The sequence below is a fragment of the Ambystoma mexicanum genome, chromosome 5q (assembly GCF_040938575.1).
Source record: "Ambystoma mexicanum isolate Mex_15411 chromosome 5q, UKY_AmexF1_1, whole genome shotgun sequence".
Taxonomy (NCBI): Eukaryota; Metazoa; Chordata; class Amphibia; order Caudata; family Ambystomatidae; genus Ambystoma; species Ambystoma mexicanum.
This window is the reverse complement of record NC_090933.1, coordinates 80,832,572-80,857,107: the sequence shown is the minus strand read 5'-3', so window position 1 is coordinate 80,857,107 and position 24,536 is coordinate 80,832,572. Positions and strand designations below refer to the sequence as shown.

General features: G+C 42.9%; 1 protein-coding gene across 4 annotated transcripts in view; it reads left to right on the top strand.

Annotated features, from left to right (window-relative positions):
- The window catches only part of TMEM245 (transmembrane protein 245), a 956,632-nt gene that overhangs the window by 825,920 nt on the left and 106,176 nt on the right, over positions 1 to 24,536 (top strand). For all 4 annotated transcript variants that reach the window (XM_069620553.1, XM_069620551.1, XM_069620552.1 and 1 more), the window contains one exon: positions 8,611 to 8,785. In XM_069620553.1, the coding sequence (XP_069476654.1) occupies positions 8,611 to 8,785 (175 nt within the window). The remainder of the gene's footprint in view (positions 1 to 8,610; positions 8,786 to 24,536) is intronic.

The window sequence follows — 24,536 nt, the reverse complement described above, 5'->3', positions numbered from 1 at the left end:
AGAACTACTACGGTGATGGTGTTGGTGGCCGTCTATGTCTAGGGACGTGATCGACTACGTCAATGCATGTTCTGTATGTGCTCAGTGTAAAAATCAACCTGGCAAACCCATGGGGTTAATGCAGAGACTACCTATTCCCCATAAACCCTGTTACATGATTTCTATGGATTTCGTGGTCGAATTGCCAATGGAACAGGGTTTTAATACACTATGGGTTGTGGTAGACTACTTTACAAACTAGCATTGTTCATACCCTGTACCGGTCTACCCACTGCCGAAATGCTAGCAGAACCTTTTCTACGACATGTTTTTCGTTTTTTTGGACTACCTACTATCATCATTACAGACAGAGGTTCACAGTTCTCCTCCCATTTCTGGAAGGCTCTTACATCTGCTCTTTTGATTGATGACAGAATGTCTAGCTCTTTCCATCCCCAGACGGATGGGCAAACAGAAAGAACCAACCGTACCATGGAGCAGTACTTAAGATGCCTCTGCCCACAGTATCAGTCTACTTGGTTGTCCATGTTACCGTCAGCCGGGTTTGCTTACAATAATTCACTTCACACTTCTATTGGTACCACACCGTTTTTTGCCTTGTACGGCCAACATCCTAGATCCATTCCATTGGATCCTGATCAGTCTACGGCCAATCCAGCATCTAGTTGTACAATAAGAGACATATCGGGGCTGCATACTCGAATCAAGCAACAGTTGCACCGCGCCCAACAAAATTCCAAGTGATACGCCGATGCTAAGAGATCCTCTGCTCCAGTATATCAGGTGGCGATGAAAGTATGGTTATCATCCAGGAATCTGAAGATACCAGGCAAAAAGAAACTACTCCTGCGATTTATCGTCCTTTTGCCTTTACGAGGATTATCTATCCTGTGGCTGTCTGCCTGCCCGATCGAGAGTCCATCCTGTGTTCCATGTCTTCTTGGTCAAACCATGCAATCCAAACACTTGGTTGCCTGTTAGACCGTTGGCCATAAAAGTCAAAGGCTCGGATGAATATGAGGTTAAGGCTATTCTTGATATGCAGATGCGTGCTGGTAAACCTCACTATTTTATTGATTGGAAAGGGTATGGTCCTGAAGATCGTACCTGGGAACCACTTGCCAATATTCATGCACCAGTGCTGCTTCGTAGGTTTCATGCCAGAAGGGGTGTGGAGATGCCTTTGGGGGATGGTACTGTCACGCTTCACTCACCTGCTGTATATGGTAACAGGAATCCATATGCATTTAGAACGGCAGCAAGACCGTTCTACAATAAGTGGAGTTTGTTTTCCTGACTTCCCTCGAAACGCTACTGCATTTGGGCTCATAAGGTCACATCACCGTTCTGAGCTTCAGAGTCACGTGGTCCGGCACGTATTTAGGTCCTGTTTTCAAAGCGCCAAGCGCTTCTGATTGTTGCCGTTACTCTGTTCCTAGTTGGAGGTCGGATTACGCTCGGACTGCTTTTAGCCTGAATTCTTTGGGCATTCTGGTTCCATCCATTCCCAGAACTTGATGATATTTGTCCACCTCACGAATTGTCACTATTTTGGGTGGCCTCGAGGAAGACACTACAAACTATCTGCATTCCTGGTGGAGTTGCCTCGCGGAATACGATTTCAAACTATGCGCGTACCTGTTGCCTCACGGACGCTGCTTTCAAGTATCTGCGTTTCCTGATGGATTTGCCTCGCCGAAGTCACCTTGAGTTGTCCGCACCTCCCAGCTGAACTGCTACCTAAAGGGAGGACCGTTAACCCTAGCGGAAGTGTTGTCTGTCCGCTTCAACCCGGGGTTACTACCGGATGGTGACTACAGTAAGTGAAGTAATTAGCATACGACTTTCCTATGTGCTGATATTATTTCCAAATCGGAGAAAGTGACTTTAAACCACCATTATTCTACACTTTTCAGTTTCTATACCGGTTGGGAATGCTTTATTTCAAGTACATTAAGGGTGAATGTTATTAACTGTGTGAATTATCTAGAGACCAGAACTTGTGCTAGTGTTTACAAAGGGTGTATTTATACTTAACCAATGGAATCATCCATTACCCATGCTGGAGATGCCAGGATTGTTTTGGATTTAGTTTCGTGCACAGAACTAAGGACGCTATCCGGAGTGCACCTACTCGGCTCTATATCGACCCTCGTTCCGTTCGGGATTAGTTTTCCCACTAACCTTCCCTTCCTTTGTCACTGTTTTTTATTTTGGAATCCTTTGGATCTTCACCTCAACGCTACAAACTACTCCTACAGGTTCGTGTCATCCTAGGGGGATCTTGGAGAATAATTGGATTATACAGTTACTTACCTTATTCATTGTTTGTATACAGATTGGAGAGTGTAACTTATTACTCACCCTTTCAATTGATTCCTCGCCCTGACCTTGTTATTGTGTGGGGCAGTGTGTGGAATCAAGGGAAATGTTTTTGCCTTGAGGATACTACAGTGAAGGTCAAGGTGAAGACCAAGAAGAGGATTTCAGAATCATACTGTATCCTTTTACTATATTCTACCTCTATCCTTTTTGGTGTATTACGCGCCTAAAGTTGAATTTAAGGGTAGCATGTCAAACATAGGCTTCTGAGTTTCTCTCTCTTACTCACTGGGAAGGCTCGTGTTGACAGGCGGTTCCACTGGATGCACAGGGTTGAGGCCAGGGTCTCGCCACCTGCACCTCAGATGGCCTTGGGACCAGCATATGTCCCAAGGGAACAAGCATTTTCTCAAACGCCACCAGCAGGATACAGGCTGCCTTCCTCCAGCTCCTTGGAGGCACAGCTCCCTAGCCACGCTGCAGCCCCTCTCAAAAACCATATTGGCACGCCGTTCTCCTCCAGGCGGTTTCTTCTGCTGCTATCCGCTCCCTGGCTTCTCAGGTTTGACAGCATCCCCAGCTCGCTCACTTCCTTGTGTGAAACCACACTTTTTAAAGTGAAAAAAAGAATCAAGTTGAGTCAGGTGTAAGTGGTCATTATTAAATGCCTCACTCTGCCTGACTCTATTAGTGGGACAACTTGAGTTCTTTCTTTGGTAGGTTTCCCCCACTTTCCCCATGTTGTTTCTATGGGTAATCTTTACTGCTCCCAGTTGCCTCTTCCTCCTCACAGTATCAGTTTGGACATGGGGAGGGGGTGATGGAAGGGTTTTGGAGGATGGATCTATTTCCCACTATTCTATTGGGGAATCGACATAGGGAAATCCTTTATCCTGGTTTTCCCCTCAAGGGGGATGGTTGTCCCCTTCCGTATTCCTGATGGTTGTTTATACAAGCCTCCCCGGGCCACCTGAATAGAGAACTCTTGGGGTCTTAATGGGAGAAACCCCTATGTTTCTCACTCATGACACCACCTCCCGAGGGCTACCTCCCCCCATGTGATCCTCCCTCATATAGCCGCCCCCAGGGTCAGGATCATGTAGCGGCTGCGGTCCCCTGGCCACATCGGCAGAGGTCAAAGCCAAGAAACGGGTGATGACATCATCAGATTCATCTCACCCTCGTGCTATGAAAAGCATTATTTGGCACTATATTTCATAGGAATTCCTACGGGGGGTAACACCATATTCCCCAAAGTAATGAAAATTAAAATTCTGCCACGTTTTGACTTGTTACTGGTGGTGTGTTCTTAAACACGATTTGCCACAAAATGTTTAAGTGCGGTCATGTATTTAAATAATTTTACTAGCCTTGTGAATCTAGAAATGCCTTGTTTGCCACTTAATTTCCTTATTGTTCCTTGAAAACACTGCATTTGACCCTACCTTGAAGGCAACTACAAATTGCCTGGATAGAATTGCACTTGATCTTGGTTACTGTTAATTAATGCACACCAATATATGGTCGACCAGTGCTCTCAAAACAGATGAGCTGAACAAGGAAAGTAAAGCAAAAAGACCTAACTTTAAAAGTCAGGATAGGGTTCAAGCCATAACAGTATGTTGAGGAATTCTGCCAAAGTCAACGAAAGGAAAGCTGCAAAAATCATCTTTCCTAACAAGTTTTCATTGTTGCTTAAAAGCAGAGCAGAGAAGAGGCCACAAGTGCTTCAAAGCTTAAAGTTATGTGGAAAAGGGGAGAACGTTTAAGGAAAGAGGGGGAGATGTGTATCAACATCAGGCTTAACAATGGGTTGAAGATATTTGAAGATGTCGGGGCCTTTGCTGCTCATTGTTTCTTCAATAAGGTAAATCAAGTTTCCCGGGTCCTTTGGAACCCTCAGGAAATCTTAAAAGTGAACTTGTTATTGGGTCGATACCTTGACTTCATGGACCATAACTGGAGATTTAACAGCTTTATAACCTCTAACTTTGGCACCTTTTTAGGAACATTATTACTACAACAGGAAGGAGTCTCTGATAATGGCTCTAATGAAAGGATACATAAGAATCACATTCATGTGTACAATGAAGAACTGGTACAACGGAGGAAGGAAATGCGTCGAAAGATTGCGCAGTTAAAAAGATCTGGCTGCCACTCAAATTCAGATTTAAGATAGGGAATAAGAAAAATAAAACGGGTCTACAGAAATGTGGTACTTCACTCAAAAGCAAGCAGAATCCAACTAGACACAGAAGCTATGCTTCTATGTATTAAGGATAAAAACTCACTGGCTTTTTGGTAAATTATTAACAATACTGAAGCTCCTCTGACCCTGGCACAAATTAATGAAGTAGTGGAGGCGGAGTGGGTACAGCTTTTTAGGGAGATCTATGCAGGTCCAAACACACTAGAATGTGATGATCGGTGTGTGAAATGGGAAACCCCCGAGCTACCTCGGGATGATTTCGGGGAAGAGGTGGTTTTTAGGGTACTCACCGCCATCAGTTCTTCCCGAGCCCCAGTCCCGAATGGGCTGACAAATCTACTTAAGTCAGACAAGAATTCCTGGGCCAAGACTTTATCCATAATTTTTGTTAATATTCTGGCTACTGGTATTTTTCTATCGGCCTGGGCCATGGCATATATTGTCCCTATTTATAAAAAAAGGGAACCGAGGCAGTCCTGCCAGCTTCCGCCCGACAGCGCTACTCAACTCAATAGCAAAGTATTTGCATCGATTGCTTTATCTCATTGCTTTATCTCATTTGGAAGAATGGGCAGCTGGCACAGGAAGACTCCCGAAATGTCATCCTGGCTTCAGGCATAAATGGGGACAATGGTCAATGAGCTAGTGATAAACAGTGTCCAGAACTTGGCCTGAGAGATGAAGTATGACGTGATATAAGGAGCCTTGTTAGACCTGCCCGCGGCTTTTGACTTCTAGGCTTTGGAAAAAACTATTAGCCTGGGGCATCCAGTTAGGGCTTCTTAGATTGATTATTGGTCTTTATTCAAGAACTGAAATTTAGGTCTGATTCAACAAGTTGGGAGCCCTATCAAGAAAATATTCAACTGCTCAGGGAGGGTGAAGTGAGGGGGGGGGTGAGATGGAAGTGGTTTTGCTCCTTGTCTTTTTAATTTATATATATTGGATTTTGAGGAGGGTCTTACTCCCTGCCTCATTTATTGTCCCTACACTGCAGCATTTACGATTTTGTTGTTTGGCCTATGCGGACGACTTCTTTCTGTTTTATGTCACTGCTATTGGACTTCAACATCTCATGAAACAATTTGCCCTATACATGAAAGAGCATGCCTCATGGTCGATCCAGCAAAGTCTAAGGTGGTACTGTTTAGTGGGACAAGAAAGAGGTGCAAATTCCAATGGCTAGGCCTTCCTTGAGTAGCATCTGTACATGGTTCAATGATCGTTCCTTTAAGTTGGCGGTGCAAACAAAAAGGACCGAGTCAAAATTTGGACATTTCTCTCTGAAACCGGCAATTCGTTACTATGAGACCAAGGTTATTCCCAAACTGCTTTATGTTATTGAAATGTACCCACTTGGCATGTTGGATAACTTATTGGTCCTGGAAGGAAACATGTGGAGAAGAATTCTGAATCTGCCTAAGAGTTTTCAGGTGGCTGCCATGAAATAAGAAATTGGTATTACTTCTCTTAGAGCTAGAGCTTACTGGAAAATTCTAATGTTTCTGTATAAAATGGTATGTCCTTTAGAGGAATCCCTATATGGGGATTTCACGAAGATCTACAGAGAACAGTGTTGCAGTTGTCTAAAATCTATTCAGGGTACTTGTAATACAATTTTAGAATCTATAAGCGTTACTACCGTTGACCTGAGACTGCCAGGGAAGAGTGAAAGTTCTTTTATACCAACACGATTGACTTGTAAGTATGGATCTATTACACTCATATCCATCTTTTAATTCATTTGAGAAACAATTACAAAAGGAAGGATGTTCTGGCAACTTTCCTTAGTATTTACCTGACAAGCCCACACAAACGCTCTTCTTACGCTTCAGATGGAACCTGTTGCACTCAAAACGAGTTCTGCTAAAATATGGTAAGATCTCGTCTGACCAAAGTATCTAAAGATTATGTAAATTGACAGATTCACTTGAAATCGTTAAACATTGGGTGTTGAAATGCAAAGCATTAATGTATTTTAGAACAGTGTACTTGGGAAAGTTTTTTAAATCTAACTCGGGGAACCATTGTCTTGCTGGTCGCATTACCTCTACAGTGATTGGCATTACTAGTTTTATTAGAGCACTAAAGTTAGAAGAGGTTTAATGAGTTGTTTTTAATGGTATGAATGTTTATGAAATGGTGTATTTAATTCTATTTTAAAGTAATGAAATATTTATTGAATTGCTTTCTTCAGATGTTCATGTAATGTGTATTATTAAAGGTTGTTGTTTTCAACCAAAAAAAGTAGATTTATAATAATAGATGAAGTCTTCCATTTATTGTGCTCCGATGTTTGGAGGGGGTCTAGGTAATTTTTTTTCAAAATCATTTTCAGAGAATGATTGTTTAACTAAACATTTATAATGAAAAAACATCACACTTTTTATTTTGGGGTTCCTCCAACCCCCTGTTTCCCTATACTTTGAACCCTACACCAACCCCCTCCCCACCTCTTTTCGCCCCTTACCCCACCCCCATATATATATATATATAAGAAACAATGTTTTTTCGTTTAATTGTTTCGTTAAAAAATCATTCTCTGTTTTTTTCCGTTATACTCACTGGATATAATGCTCATTTTGGACTCTACTTAGTAGTTCTGTTACCACCTCTCACGTGTGATATGAACGTTTATCATTCAAGGTGCAAGGCATTTACATTAAATATGAATATTCTGATTGAGACATGATTTTTTATCTATTTCCAGTATTTTTCAGTGATTTTTGATAGATTTCATTTTCATAGAAGGTTCACTGTATGTCGTAACCTCTCATTTTGTATATATTGTGCTCATCTCCACCTTTCCTGTTCTTTTCAAGGTTTTCTTCAGTAATTGGAGAATCCCTGTTAACATCTATCTTTTCTCCGCTTTATCGAGAGTCCATTGAGACTAACTTCATTTGCTGAACGTCACAAAGGTTTATTTTTTCTGCTCATCTTCATACTCTAGTAGAAGGAGGATACACCATTTAGAAACCTTTTTGTGCTACAGGATTCCAAGTAATCCATACACCATTCACAAATGTTGCCCCACAAGCTCAAAGTATGTCAAAACAATGTCTAAATCTACCTTAAGACTATATTCCGGAGTAGGTGGTAATGGGCTCCAGATGTGTTGGCATACAACTCTAATCACTTTTAGCTCACAAAGTCGGTGGTACACATAGCCTTGCGTTGACTAATGGTCAAGCACACAATAGCTTTCAAGATCATGTGTTAGTCAAGGTGCCCATTAGAGGAGGGGCCCCGGATGTCTAAACATTTTATAAAATACTTCCCTTTAAAGACTCAAAGATCTGCATATGAGAGATGTGGATCAGCTGTACACATTGGGCACGTTGGGGAGTCATAATGTCGAAAAAAAAATGTCGACTTTCGTTTTTTTTAATTATATATTTATTTTAGGGGTTCGGGAGTAAAAAAAAAAGGGAAAAATAAAAAAATAAAAAAAATAAAGGGGGGCTGGGGGGGGGAACCCCCCCATTTCGAAAAAAAAATGCATTGAAAAAAAAAGTCGACATTTTTTTTTCGACATTTTTTTTTCGACTTTTTGACTGTCGACATTTTTGTTGTCGACATTATGACTATAAACCATTGGGCACAATTATGCCTTGTAGGAAGGGATAAATATAGACTACTTAAATTGACCTTCAACATCAAAATACTTGCCCATGAACACCTGAGTAACTGGCCCCTGCTACCAGACAATCGCAACAGTTGACCAAGCCTAGCTCTTGATTTGTAATGAAAGTGAATAGTTGATAGAACCCCTCACGCTGCTCCTGTATCCTTCCCCCACCCTCCTTCCCTATTCTGTCACTAAGCGGCTTGCCCGCAATGTGTGCCTTACAATTCATAAATAATGTCAAATGAAGTTAGTCCTCTTTTAAAGCTAGCTTTAATGCAATAGGTGAGCATCACCATTGGAAAGGGATCGAAGGAACTGTGGTTTACTGGTGACAGGTAAGTAAGATGCTCATTAACTTCAGCTCATCTGAATGTGTGTGTAACACTTGGAAATGGGAGATTTAATTTCGTGTCAGTTTTGATGTATTTGCTTTTCTTTTTCTTGATAGCTTTGGCAGCAATCCTTGGAGCAGTTCCATTCCTTGGAACATACTGGGCAGCAATGCCTGCAGTGCTTGAACTGTGGCTTTCTCAGGGGGAGAGCTGTAAAGCAGTGTTGCTTCTCATTTCACACTTGTTGCCGACCTACTTTGTTGATACAGCAATTTACTCTGACATATCTGGGTAAGTCTCTCTATGCGCTTCATGTTATATTTTATGTTATTGTTAAAGGACATTTGTACCGCGCACTATAACTCTGGAGTAGTCCCCTGGTGCTCTGGTGAATCTGAAAAAGAAAGGGGGTCTGGTGAGTTAGTATGACCAAGCAGGAATAGAGCAAGAGAGCAGTTGATGTGCTGTTGGCAGCTTCAGTTTGGTTAACAGTTCGTAAAGCTTAGGCATGCTGTTCGGTTAGTAGCCTTTGTGTTCTGTTGTGCAAGCCTATGTGTGAAATAGTTTTGTTGTGGTGTAGTGAATTACGCGCAGTTTTTTTGTGTGCTTTAGAGGTGTGGTTGTGTTTGGATAGAGGTTCAGAGGTGTATGCAGAAGCTGGAGATTTTTACTGGGTTGGTTAGTGGCATCGTCATCTGGGTGTGATGCATGCACATTTTCACAATTCTTTCCCGATCTGGGACCAGCTAATTTCTATATTCTTTCTAGATGTGGCGCGTGAATAACTCCACATTTCTGTCTAAATGTGACGCAAGCTATCCTGCACAATTCTATCTAAATGTGGCACAGGCTAATATTCACTATCCTGTCTAGATGTGACGCAGGCTAATATTCACAATCCTGTCTAGATGTGACGCAGGCAAATATTCAACAATCCTGTCTAGATGTTACTTAGGCTAATAAATCCTGTCTAGATGTGATGCAAGCTAATATTCACAATTCCATATAAATGTGGCACCATCTAGATGTGACGCAAGCGAATGTTCACAGTTCTTCTGGAGTGGGTCGCACAGTTGGGGTACAGTTCATCTAGATGTGAGAGATGTCTAGGCAATACATTTGACAGGTTATTGGATATATATGGGGTTAACAGTTGCCAAATGGAGATTGGTACATCATGCGGGCTTCAAGCTAATGGGTGATGGGGAAGATATGGTAGAAGAGAGGTGGGTCAGTTAAGTGGGGCGCAGTGATTGCTGTGCTCCCTCTCCACCACACCTACATTGTCTGTCGCTGCTGGTTGACAGCTGCCTGCTTTCTTTGGTGACACCTGCAGACACCACACCATCTGGAGTTGCTTCTGGTGGAGGGCCCTTCGCCAAGGGGGCTGCCCTGGTTGGTCTTAATTTGCAGGCAAAAATGGCCAATCACGGCTGGGGGACTGACGGGAGGTGGGAGGAGCCATGGCGCCTAAAAGGCGAGGAAGCGTTCAGCAAAGGGTTTTCACCCTAGTTGTTGCACGGCTGGGGGGAGGGACGGGAGGCGGGAGCAGCACAATGGAACTGGGAAGCAGGGTCGCGCTCAATTCAATTAAATGGGGGGCATGTAAAAAAAGGCACCGGGGGTAAACGCTTGCCTTCAGCCATGGGACCTAAAGTGAAGATTGCTGGGCCTGCTGCCTGGCTGGGGTTCTGGGTTTCGTGGGAAGCAGCTGGGCCAATTGGAAAAGGCTGGTAGGTGAAGAGGGAGGCGGCAGGGATAAAAGAAAGCGAGCTAGGGAGGGGGAGTGGGGAAAATGTAGATGGCGCTGGGATGGTTTAAATTATGCTCCAAAACAAACAAAAATCAGAGCGCAAGGCCCCTGCAGCTCCTTACTTCACCAAACACTGAGCTCCAGTGGCTAGTTGGTAAAAGCACGTGATGTTGTGTTAAGGCCTTTTAAGCCTTGCATGGATGATGATAATGAGAAGCGTGAGGAAGGCATGTTATCAAAAGCAGACACTGACACAATGGATGCAAGTTTCAAAAACCTTTATTTAACTCAAAAGGGTTAGCAAACTGCCTATCTTGCCCTATCTCTAGAATGGGAGTAATCTCGACCATTAAAACAAACAAAATAGTCTATATCAGTCCATTCAAAATAAAAAGGCCTATACTAAAAACACCTAACATGCCCTGCTTCTCAAAATGACAAATGTGTTAAGGGAATACAAAAGAAAAATAGTGTCTCCAAAAAAGAAATGTCAGAATGGCTTCAACATGTCCTCCCTTCCCCAGGTTCAACCCCACGGGCCTAGAGAGTGTCTTAAAAAACAAAGGATAGGTGGATGGCACAATTCTGTCAGTCTTGCACACTTTGGCTTACTGGTACAATTCAACAGTTCAATCTTGGGCTTCCATCTTCTGGTAGTTGAATCACTTCCTTAAGGCCTCATCCACCTTACTGTCAATATACAGTTTGCATTTACTTTCTCAATTTCTCACTGTTCTGCACAGGCTTCCCTCTGTCGTGCTGAAGCCTGTCTCTCCTTCATGGGCGTTCCCTTCCCCGAGTTTGATCTAAAGCTCTCTCTCTCTCTCGCTCTCATTTTCTCTCTCTCTCGCTCTCATTTTCTCTCTCTCTCGCTCTCATTTTCTCTCTCTCTCGCTCCCATTTTCTCTCTCTCGCTCTCATTTTCTCTCTCTCTCGCTCTTTCTCTCTCTCTCTCACTCTCATTTTCTCTCTGTACCTAACATTAACTGTACGCGTTTATTTTGGATGGCTGGGCTGTAGGCACAGACTATTGTAAATCCTGCCGCTTTCCACATGTGTGACAAAACGGGGACCGTCAAAAGATAAACCTCCTTCGCCTTTTGTGGTAACGTGGACCGAGAGAAGGCTATAATCTGAAGAGGGGTGTGAAGGTAGTGTTCAAAACACAGTATCACAGTCCAAAATAAAGGCAATGTTGAATCAAGGTTCTATAAAAATATGTATATACTTTAATCCAACGCATCATCTGCACACAGTAGAACGAATAGGAAATACTATATTAAAACTCACCCGAAGGAAGAACAGAGAAGATGCAACAGACTGGAGAAAGTAGCACTCTCAGCGTAGTTCCATGGGTGGTAGGTAAAGTACTAACCACAAAAAGTATTTCTTGGGCGAAAAGGGGAGCAATCATGACCCAACCCCTCTCTTTGGTCCAAATGTCCCGAGGGGGCAGTTCTGAGTCAACAGTAGCTGGATTCAGTTCTGGGTGGGCTAACTCATTCAGACCTTAGGACAAATTTAGATGCAAGCTGATCAGGCTTAGTTCGGGCATGTAGGATTGCGTTGCGAAGGGACGAATGCGGATGCTCCCTGCAATAGATGGGTGGGTGCAGTGCTCCAGATAAGATTTAGAAGTGGGAGTATTTCACTACCTATTTTTTAAAGTTGGGAGTAAAATGAATTTTTAGGAGTAAAAATGTAAGTCCAATTCCCAATAGAAGTATTTTATAAGCAAATAAAAATGTTTAACTGTAAAACACTAATGTTTTTGTAATAATTATTAATTTGCACCCAGTTATTCATACACTTTTTAAAAGATACAGGTTTACTTCTTCTGATCAGGCCGTAATAATAATAGTTTTTTCCTGAGGTACAACGTGCACTAGTTGTCCAAACATATGGAGCTGTGCGGGTGAAAGAAGAGGCACAAGGTCCTACATGTTTCTTTCCTATTTTTTGTTGGGAGTATTTTAACTCCCTATTTTTATTTTTTGGGACTATTTGCTTATTGTTAGGGCGTAAAAGTGGCCAATACACCCCTTATCTTTAGGGCTGGGTGGCTCTAAAAGATGCAAGTCGGGCGGTCCCAGGAATGCTTCACAGTTGGCCAGGGTTAAGTCAGGCTTTAACCACCGGGCGGGGTCAATAAGTGACACTCCAGTGGTTCGAGTCGTCGGGTGTGTCGATGTGTGATCAATTAGGCTGCAGTTCAAGGGCTACCTCGGTCGAGCCGTGGTTGTAATCTTGGTTAGAATTGGCATGTGACTCTCCAGTGATTTGGTTTGGGTCCTGGCTTTGAGAAGTCGCTTCTGGCCTACCAGGTGACGAGCTTTAGGTGCAACGGGATTCAGTGTTGAGCTGGTCGGAAGTGCAAGCAATGTTTGTGGTGGTAATGAAGTGCACCAACCAATGCCAGCGACTTCCCTCTCGTTCCAGGTGCGGTGCACACGTAGCAACCGGTTCGGTAGATCAGGGAGCATTGGTTGTTCTGGTCCTCTGGTTTCTGTGTGGTCCACACAGGGACACTCGAGGATAGGACGGTTATGTTCAGGCTCTGCTCTCCCCACTCAGGAGATTCTGGTGCAGAGTGGTCTCCTGATCCACCAGAGAGGTTCCTGTCGATGTTCCCTGGGAGTGGGAGCATCTCGTGTCTCGGATTTGGTAACGTCAGAGGCAGCTGCTAGGTAGCAGTGGGGCTTGACATTGACAGGTATTTTTCTCGCATCCCCACCACGTGGTTGGCGGACCACAGGCAGCATCCCGCAGAACAGCAGTGCAGGGGTGCGTCCTAGTGGTGTCGGTGCCAATGCTGATGCTTAGCGGGAAAGATGGACAGATGAGCGAATGAGCAACAGCCTCAGCCATACTCATCGTTCGATACCAACTAGATAGCAACCCACTGATGTCGGCTGTTTAATGCCAATGCAGACATTATCAGGCTCTGTATTTCTCTCTGTATTTTTCTCTTCCCGAGTCCCTCAAGGCTGAAAGGGCTCACAAGGGTCAGAGTTTGGGATTTCTCGCAGGTTTGTTCTTTTTTTTTTTCTCTTTGTTTCTTGGCCACCGGTTCTGAAGGAAATAATCGGGTATCCAAACCTAAAGCAACCACAAGTCTTTGACCGCTTTAGGTGACAGACAGCATTGAGAGTGATGCAGATGAGGACGCAAACTGTACAGCTGTGTCTTCTTATTCAAGCTCGGCTTTGGCAAAGCCTAGCTCTCTACTGCTCAGCGCCTAACTATAGCGGGTGGCCTGTGATCGTAATTCAAGGGTCTATAGGCAGCTCTGCAGGGATCATGGAACAGGACTGACGGATCGGCACCCAAAGCATATACATTATTATCAACACTATGCTGAGCTTCTCATATGAGCAAGTAACTGTGGGTGCAGTTGCCTTTCAGCTTTCCCTTTGCCACTTTCACTCACATCAGCTCTTTCTATTATTTTGGCCTTTGGCCATTGGCATTTGCAGAGCTCACCATGTCCTCAGAAAATTCCTTTACGTTCCCCATCATGCACTACAGGTCTTGATCAGATCAAGATTGTTCTATATGCGCTTGGTTTTCAGATTTTACAACTCTGCAAGGCAGTGGCTGCTGGCTGGTTGGGACCTCGAGCTCCCTTGGGCTGTCTTGTGGTGGCGCATCTACCTTTGATACCCTGTTATGCACCCCTAGTTTTGAACAAACTTAGACTGTTCTGCCTCATTTGATGATTCTGAAGATCCAACACTATTCAAGGGTGTTTTTGTGGATGGCCCAGCTGTTGAACTGATTTGGACTAATACATAGAGCAGACATTTGCCTTGGCCATTTGTCTGCGTTTCAGGTTCCATATTTATTGTAAACTCTTGTACTTTTATAATTGTTATGTGGTTTCAACGACCTTTGTTGGCACTTAGTGAGGTGAATTCAAGATCATTTGCATTGCATTTCAGCAATCCTAGCACTTGCACTTTATTTAAATAACAACAAAACACTGCATCAGGGGATTTAGAATGTTTTTGCAAAACCCCTGATGGCCAAATGCAAGGCCTGCGACAAGCTTGTAGGGGGAGCAGGATCTGCTGCAAAAAAGAATCCTAAAGTATCCAAAAACGCTAAAGAACTCCTGGGCCCAAATAAATTAGGTGTAGGTGACACAAAAGGCTAAGGCAGTCAATCAATTGGGGAGGGCCAGGTGCATTGGACATTTTTTTTTTTTTTTAAGCAGTGGGGGCACTGGGCGCAAACATTATGAGGGCCGAACAGTGAATTATTGTTAGCGATATGACTGATCTAATCTCTGACGATCTGGAAGAAATACTTCAAGGAGTAGAGATGGATATGTGTAAGGTGGCGCCAACCACTTTGCTGGATACTGTGTCAAATGCTATAGATAACCTGCCTTTGTTTGGGTGTCTGGATAATAAGCAAACTCCCTCAAATATAGCCAGCAACATTGAACCTTATTCGGCTCAGTTACATAACGTCAAAGAGACATACCCGGAATATATTTTGGGAAAATGGCTAACCATAATGGTAATTACAGAATTACCAGAAGTAAGGCCTATAATGAGTGGCATCGGGTGCGTTACCGAAGGAATCTAACAATACCTAGATGAAGTGTTTCAACCCTTTGTCATCAAAATGAGTACATATACATGAGACAGTACTTGGGTTCTTCAATTTTTGCAAAATGTTGTATGGCAACCCAACTACTGTTTGGCAACCCTTGGCGTCATGGCCCTGTACTCTAATATCAAACATGATCTCGCTATTCACGCTGCAGACTTCATTTTGGTAACTCATCCATTTCTTACCATCACTGCTTCCAAATGATTAAGTCCTTTCTAAAATTTGCCTTATCTAACAATGCATGCCTTTTTAACAACATTTACTACCTGCAAACCAAAGGGGTTGCCATGGGGGCATAATTTGCACCCTTCCTGGCATATCTTTTTATGTCACACTATAAGGAAACACATATACTTAACAATCCCAAATATCGAGATAGTCTGATTTGTTGGAAACGTCACATTGATGATATTTTGATTATTTGACAAGGTTCCTCTACATCTTTTTATGAATTTGTTAACAATGCTAATCAAAATGTTAGCATCACTTTATCTGGACATTCGAGCTACTCTTTTTTTGGATTTGGAAATCTTTGTTGAAAACAACAAACTAGAAACTAGAACCTATAGAAAACCTACGGTGGTCAATTCTATATTGCATGCCAGGAGCTGTCACCAAAGAGCCACCATAAACAACATACCAGGAGGTGAATTTTATAGGGCAAATAGAAACTGCTCTAAAGATATTGATTATGAAGTAGAGCGGATACAACTAACCAAACTCTTCAAACAAAGAGGTTATCCATTATCAACAGTTTTGAAAACATCCAACAAATAACTCTACACCACAATCAGAACTAATTGTCTCAAAAACACCCATTGGTAATAAGGTTAGACATGTTGCAATTATCACACAGTTTTCTAAGGACTCATCAACCTTGTTCAAACTGGCATCTAAACATTGGCATTTGTTACACTTGGATTCAGACTTAACACCATATGTATCGGGAATGCCAACATTTATTTTTACTAAAGCTAACTCTTTAGAACAGATTAAATCCTTCCTTTTTTGATCCTCCAAATGTTAAGTCTTCTTCAACAACCGCCTGGTTAAAATAATCGGTGGGTTTCTTTAAACGTGGTAACTATAATTTGTGCCAATATGCCTATCAGAACTGCAATGCATTTTTTGACAATATTGGTACCAAAATAACAATCAAATATTTCATAAACTGCAAGACTAGATTTGTGGTATATGCCCTGATATGTGTCTGTAACAAACTTTATATTGGGAGCACCATTAGACAGTTACGAGTTCGTATCAGGGTATCTCTCCAGTTTGAAAAAAACAGACTCCAATTTACCTTTGGTGATTCATTGGCAAGTAGAACATCAACTTGCTAATAAAACTGATATATTTTTTTATTAATTGTTTTAGCTGTTTTAAACAACTTTTCAATATACACATTTATAATTTTTAACTTTGAAAAGCATACCAAGTATTCAATTTACAATGTACAGACTCAAGCAGCTAAAATATAGTTCTTCACTTAACAAACTCATATATATGCATAATACTAGTTATTAAGATTAAGACAGACACTCAGACAGTAGGTAACAATCAAAAAATAAGAGATGATTATTGCATACAACTAATTCATAAAACCGGAGTTTGTAGATCGCTAGCACAATTTAGTTATCACAGTTTTTACTTGTCCAATCGGCTTAGTTGCTGCTTAAGACTTTGTAACTTCCACTCATGAAGTTTTACACAAATCCAAAGCCATGATATTCATTTCATAGGCCTTATCAAAGCTAAGAGTGGCAAACGTGGTGGCAATCTTCTGTTGAAATTGAGGCAACTAGAATCCAAGCTCATTTGCCATTTACAATTTACTAGCATTGGCCTTAATACAGACCATGAAATGCATGTGTTTTTATGATAAAACGTGGATTTTGCGCATCTGTTATTTGTGGTAATAACAATCACCAAATGTGTTTGTTTTCATCTATGTTTAAATTTTGTTAACTATCCACATGGAGCTTTTTCAAACTGTGACTTTATTCTAGTGACAATGACGCGTTTCTCATTAGCATTGTGCTATCTATTCTCACAAGGTTATATACCAAATATGCAATTTGACCAGTTTGAGCACCTCATCAGCCTTTCCATTTACGATTTACAATTATTGCTTTAGACCTTCTGTTGAATTGACAACTCTGTAGGTGTTTTTTCACTTCCATTTTACTATTTTGGTAATCTATTGTTCATGCTCCACTAACATGACCATCAGCACACTGTGTGGATTGTATTGATCTTGTTTCTCATTAGGCTCAGGTACACAGTACTTTTTAGTGATCTTTTTTTCTTAGATATTAGCTAACTTCACATCTTAATTATATCCAAGGTCTAATCATTCGATTTGGCACTGACTGTTGCGATTCTTCAATAATCTTAGTATCGCAAGTCAAAGTATGGTCATTACCTATCACGGGTCATTGTAATCTGCCGATTGTTAGATTTCAGACTAGAATAATCATTGCCATTGCTTAAGATATTTGTTTTGCTCTTTTTCTTTAATATTTTATTTCAATTTAAAATACTAATCCTTTGTTTTTGAGCAGTTGCCTTTGCGATTTATTAGAATGGTTTGTTTACATATACGCGTCACATGCATCTTTTGACGCGTGACGTCATACGCATAATGAACGCGTGACGCCATGACGGTGCATTCTCACTTGGAGCGATCAACATATTTAACATGTTAGCAACGGCGTTCATTTCGTCTGCAGATGGGGATTGGGCATTTTTACTATTGACTATGGGACTCAGCCATTCTAAGGTAAATGAACCCAATTATTTTTTTGACAACAATTACAATATCTTCAGGTAACTCTTATTAGCAACCATTCTGACCCATTGTTGTTGGCCCCGTTTCCCAGGCTAATGACTGACAAGCTGTTCGTTGATTTTATCTTCATACATTAGCACGTCTATTCTGGATAAGCTTTGGGGTGAGTGTGCCCTAATTTGGTCAATTGTAACTTCTGCCAGCGGCATGTTATGGTGGGGGAATGAATTCTTATTCTGCTTATATTTTTACTTTCAAGGTGGTTACTCAACGTATGCTACTAAGCATTGGCACACTGCATTCTAAATGATCTAACCTTATTTGTCCACACTGCCATCTTTTTAAGGATTACCTTCGAATTGGATTCCATTTAATTTCTTAAGACGGTAGGCCTCACTTTTGTATTATTATTTCCCGTGCCACAAATCCTGGTTTGATGATCATGTCCACAATCCACTAATTCCTATCACAGTATACATTTTGCTTTGGTGCTCACACGTCCATCACCATACGGGTTGAGATGCTCTTCTTTGTACTGCTCAAATCTTTTAGCCAGATTTAATAACTTCGTTTTTCCCTTTATTCTTTTCCTTCTATGTTTGGCTATTGCATTTGCTCATGAGGTGCTCCCACTTGGACAATTGGGTCTATGACACTAATTGATTCCTTACCATTTGAAAATTGTTTCATGCGATTTTGGCATTTTTCATTATTTTTGTGTCTCTTTTTTTACCCCCAATTTTTGATAACATATACCTCCAAACCAACCCCTGAATCATGGCATGATATTCATTTTTTCTTTTTCAATGTCACCTCAAATTTTGTTTTGTTTACTTTAATGTTGTGACTTAGCTATGTGTGTTTCCTACAAATACTATCTATTAATTTTTTGGTGATATTTGTATTCCGTGATCCATGAAATTGTAATGTATAGTTTCCTGATATGGTTTTGATGATTGTAAAGCCTTGATAACGACCCGGAGGGTCGAAACACGTGTCGGCTGTTCCTGTTTCGTTTAATTTTGGACTGATCGAATTAAAAGATTATATTTGCTATACAATATTACTTGATGTGGGACTCTTCTAACAAAGCACTGACCTACTATAACAACAATTCTCAGGACTTGCACGTTGGACTTACCTCCAATTTTCAATGTTCAGTTTATCTTTTCTGGTACTACTAGGGGATTCTAGTGGAAGTGTACCGACACAGCAGACCCACTTTAACGTTTCTTACTTTCTATAAACTGCATCATCGTCTTTAGCTTTTGGTGGTATTAAATAGCGCACTGTCCTTAGAACGACCCCTAGGATGTATTTTTCTTCAGGCATAAGGGAGAACCACGTGTTAAACATCCACAAAGCTTTAGGTAGATTGGAGTCTAAATTTAGATCTCCATCTGAAGGCAGCAGAAAACATTTTAGTGGGCAGTGTCCACCCAGCCCCTCTAATGTGTCAGGGAATTTTAAAACCTGGAGCCCACACTGAACATCACACTAAGCACATCGCTGAACTCGTAAAAGTACTGGCACTGGTGCAGCCGAAGAAACTAATAAGTTGAGCAGGGCGACCTTTGCTTCATTGGGAGGTGCTAATGAAGATAATTCTCGGCGGGTGGTGCTTTAGGGGGAAATTAAGTAAAAAAAGGTTTTCTCAAGGTAGTTGTTTGGGTATGGAGTAACTGCGCTCTGCCTTTTGTAAATTATAATTTGACCATTTAGAACTTTAAGAAACAAATTAATGTAGTATCAGCAATTGCTAAAAAAAATAATTTGCAGGTTTCTTTTTTTCCTGACCCAGTTTCTTTCACTCTGTTCGGCTTCTGCTATATCCAGTTCACTATCCGGCTAGGCATAGTACCTTGGCCAAACATTCTTGTATTTGAGTTCTGGGTCCCAGACCCTCTCAAAATGGTTTCATGTGTTCCCTCCATGGACCCGGGTAGCCCTCGTACCTTCAGTCAGAGCTCCCTGTCCTCTTCGTTGGTTTAGGTCTTCCCTGAAGCTTCTGACTGCTCCCTCTCTGGTTCTTCATTCCTCACGCTACCTCCTGTGACCCTGCAGCACTTCAACCCTACTCTTTCTTGTCACAGTAATGGGTATGAGGGGTCAGAAATGTGAGAAGGACAAGTAGATAGTTTTCTAAAGTGTGGCTGCGGACTCGCGGGTGGGTACTTTCCCAAAGAACAGGTCAATGGGCTGTGTTCGTTCTCGCAGAGGGGCGCCTACGGACTATTTTTTGATTATTTAAGGGACTTGGGTTTAGTCACCCTAAGTTCCCTAAGTTTCCTAGGGTCATCCAGACGTGGGCCCCTTGCTCACTGTGCTCCGAGAGGCACAGCTCCACCTCACTGATGAGGCCCATCAAGGCTGAAACACGTGTATGGGGTTGCTGTTGATACTCTTGTTCAGAAGGGAATTGTCACAGCATTTTCGGTGCTGGACTGCCCATGTGGGCGGAACAAAGACTGATATGCAAATGAATATTTCCCATCGGTGAACAGTACAGTGAGCTAAAGTGTGTCTGCGGACTATCGAGTGGGTACCTTCCCAAAGAACAGGTCAATGGGCCATGTTCATTCTCACAGAGGTGTGCCCATGGACTGTTTTTTAATCCTAATCGTCCCTTTCCTGATTTACACGCCGACCAGGATAAAAACTCCCACCACTACTATTTGTACTCTGCAGTGAAGTTTGTTCCAGTCTTTCCACAGTTAATCCACAATCGGGAAAGAAAAATCAACAACTGCTCCTTGATTCGACCTCTTAGCTTTCAACACATCTGATTCACAACTTCTAACTGCTTCTTGGTTCAATCTCTTGACTTCACAACTGGGACACAACTACTTTTACAGGTACACAGCACGAAAGGACAATACTTCTTGTATGTATCAGTTTGCTTTAGGCAGTGCAGGTTATACTCCCCTCCCCCTTGATCCTTTCTACAAGGAGGGCCTTTGACCTGCAGATTTTTATTTATTTTTTATAAAACCTCTTGACTGTTGGTAATCTTGGTTATAATGTCCTTTTGTTGGATATCGCTCTTTTACCAAGTGATATCCCTTTTGCTCTTTTATTGTGTCCTTTTGGCTTTGGCAACACTGGTTATAGTGTTCTCTTATCGCCATCTCCCTCTTGGAAGATTATATTTACTTTGCTTAGTTGTTGCCCCCTCTTGGCTTTGGCAATAATTGTTACAATATTCTCCTGCTGGCTGTCTCCCTCGTGGGAGAGTACATTAGCTTTGTTTAGTTATTGTCCTCTCTTGGCTTTGGCAATGTGGGTTCCAATAATCTCCTGCTCGCTTTAATTTAATGGTTCAGTATTAAAAATGTGCCCTTGTACCCAGCAGTCTATTTTGGAACACCCCACCTATAGTAGGCCAACTGAACGGTTTGTCTTGGCGGGTCCTCAGGACACGCTGCTTCTGCTTCCTTACATGTCAGGCCCTCGCCGGTGTTTGACAGCTTCGGGCGCCTTCCTTTGCTCACGCTGGCGGTTCACTGAAGCCAAATGCAGGACACAGAGATCCTCTCTCTCTCCTCTGGGATAGCCGGCCTCCACATCGCTTTCCGCTGCACGTCCTCTGTATCTACTTGGGGGTCCATCCTTTCTTGCTTGCTCTGCACGGCGTCCTACTGGAGGCAATATGTTGGTCCCTGCGTCTTTCTCCTGCTTCTTACGCTGCTCACACAGCTTCTTTTGCTCCAACTGCGCTCTCCCGTTAACCTGCACCTGAAGATCCTTTAAATGTTTAAAGGTCCCGCTGAGATGTGGGAGGTTACAACTATTAGACCGCTCACTATGGTTAAGTAACTCTGCATCCCTCTTCCTCGTCTCAATACTAAGAGCATTATGGGACTTGAAGTCCATAATGTTTTTAAGTCATTTCAACCTTATTTAATCTACTTCGTTTAAAAGGTTCACAGAATATATTTTTAAGGGGAGCTTTTATAGGAGGTATTGTTTTTCCCTTGGGTTTTTCCAAACCTAATAAAAAAAAATAACGACTAAAAGTAGTTGAATTGTCTTCCTGTTCCCTATTTTGAAGGCTTGATGAAGCAAGACACAGACAACAGACTTAAAGTTCAAACAAAAGATACTTATTAACTTAAATTTCAGGATGGTAGAACGGCCTCACATACCCTATGCTAAGGTGGGATTTCCCTACCGGAACGAAACTAAGGAAAGTCTGAGTCAAAGAGTTCAACTTAAGTCAGTTTGTGTCCAAAACCTATGCTTGCCCTCAAACCTAAAGCTATACAGTGTGTAAGGATGTCAATAGTCAAAGAAATGATGATCTACAAAAAGTTCTGAGCTTCTTCCAGCTCTTAGCTTCCTTTTCAGCACCCCTTCCTCAAGTTCAAGAGAGTTCCACAAAAGTTTCCGAATGATCTTTCTCACGTTCAAGGTAACACAGTTCCACACAATCCTCGTGGTTCTCTTCCCCAAGTTCCAAGCAACACAGTTAAAAAGAAAAGGGTCTTGAGACTTTACTTGCAGTTCCTCAAGTCTCAGGGTCTTCCTTCCCCAAGACTTTAGCTCAGCCACTTGTACTTGTTTCAGTCTTTCAAAACATTTAACACAACTCAAGGTCAGCCTGACCCTCTTTCTGGATTGCTTCACCAGTTCACTTGCAGTGCATCTCCTCGATTTATTACACAATGTCTTTGGTTCTCGCAGTTCTGGCTCACTGGTCTAGGTGCAGTTGTCGGACCACACGGTCCACTCATCACAGGTCATGCAACCAGGATCCCTATGCTCCTCAGCCCACACAGGTTCTTCCAGACTTGTCCCTGTGAACAATCTCACATTCTTAGTTTCTCTTTGTTGGCATCTTGGCTTATATGCATTATTTACACTTCTCTGGCTTCTCCTGGTTGGCCTCTAGGCTCTTCCATAATGTGTCACACACATCTTGCCAGTCGTTGGCCTTGCTGCACTACATTTACTCATAAAGTTCACTTTGTGGTGGTCTTGTTCATGTCCCACCTTTCGAGTGGATTGTGTCCTCCAACGTATTCCTCATCTTAGATGTATTCCATCCAGCTTTGCTGCTCTTCGGAATTTTTTTCCGCAGAGGGCGCTGTGCTTCCATGGTCCCTCGAAGGCCTCCGTCGAGGGTGACATTGGGTGTATAAGTAGCACGCACGGCACCCATTGGCCTCAGTTCCGTTTTTCTGCAGTATACGTTGCTTCGGAGATTCGGCACGCCTCGAGTTCTTTGAAGTAGTAAATAAACGAATATGTCCTAGTCATCGACGCCGACCACGACCCCGAGATCGGGTTTCAAAAAGTGCAAGTCGTGCGGTTCAAAATGTCGATCACAGACCCGCACCGAGAGTTTTTGTGGTGCCTCGGAGAAGGACACGACATGGAGGCCTGTACGAAGTGTCAGGCGATGACGGGGAAGGCCTTGCGAGAAAGGAGGGGAAAACTACAGGTAGGTCGCAAACCCGACCGTAAAGCCTCTAGCATCAAGTCGAGGTCCCGTGAGGAGAAATCTCCTCGACGCGAAAGGCATCGGTCCAGGTCCCGAAGTGATTCCCATCGCTCGTCGTCTTCGACAAAAAAAGCGAAGAAACAACGCCACAGGTCCCCCTCCACCTCGTCCTCAGACGAGTCCCCAAAAAGGATGCAATGCCCCACGAAACATTTGTCCTCCGAAGAGTGGGAAGCATTCAGGGTCAAAATGATGGAGGTGTTTGAGAAAGCGAAGCCTCGGTCGGCGCCTTCTTCAGAAGCCAGCCGGGAGCGTCATTGCTCCGACACTCGCGCGCCCTCGAGCCCGGGTGATCGAAAAAGGAGGGATAGAGAACCTTCAACGACGCCAAGCGAAAAGGACCGCTCCAGTCGAGACGACCACTTGAGGTCACCGACGCCTTCCGAGACCCAACGCACCTCGAAGGGCAAATCTTCGAAGAGCGCCTCGACGCCCTCGAAGCAGGCTCCATCGACGACCACTATTTCATGGACGCCTTTGCCGACACCGAAGCCCTTGGCGCTAAAGGCTCCAGCCAAGCCAGGCCAGCCAGAAAAAGGGAAAGACGGGGTTACAAGACCTGTAATACCCTCAGAGCCTTGTAATACACCTCTTCCTCCTTCTCTCCCAGAGAAGGTTTTTAAGCCTCTCCCTAGGAAGGAGTTTTTCAAGTCCCTGTCTTCAATTTTTGAGGAACAGGAAAGATCTGATGAGGATAATGTACCTTTTGGGCTAGAATATGGCACCCCAAATGTCCCAGAATGCCTGATTTCAGAAGAAAGCAGAATGAGGGACTTGGTGGAATCATTACACAATGCAAGTGGCATTGATACATCTCCTGAAAATGACTTTGGCAGACCAGAACCAGGAGAGCATGCCAGTCCATCATACCGTCAGTTAATGACGAAGGTAGTAGATTGCTTAGGATGGGCTAGACCATCAGCCCAATGCAACCAGGATGATTTGACAGATATATTGGACCATGGTCCCACCGAATACCCAGTACTACTCTTTCATGTAGCCCTGCAAAATAGGGTGGCCAAAAATTGAAAAACTCTGGATTCTATTCCTCCGGTAAATAAATCCCTCACCTCAAAATACCGCCCTGCCAGTAGCGACCGCGGCTATCTGTCCAAACATCCCACTCCCGAGAGTCTGGTCATACAGGCAGCCACAGCTTCTAACAAACCTGCGTACCCTTCTATCCCTGCAGACAGAGTCGATAAGCGTGTGGATGGCTGGGCACGGAAGGTATTTTCAGCTGGGAGTATGGCTTTAAAATCTGCCAACTCCACATGTGCCTTGGCAAAGTTTTCGTACACTCTGTGGGAGTGCATCACAATGGCGGCGGAGCACATACCAGAAGGGGACGAAAGGGAAGGGTTCCTAGCCATCA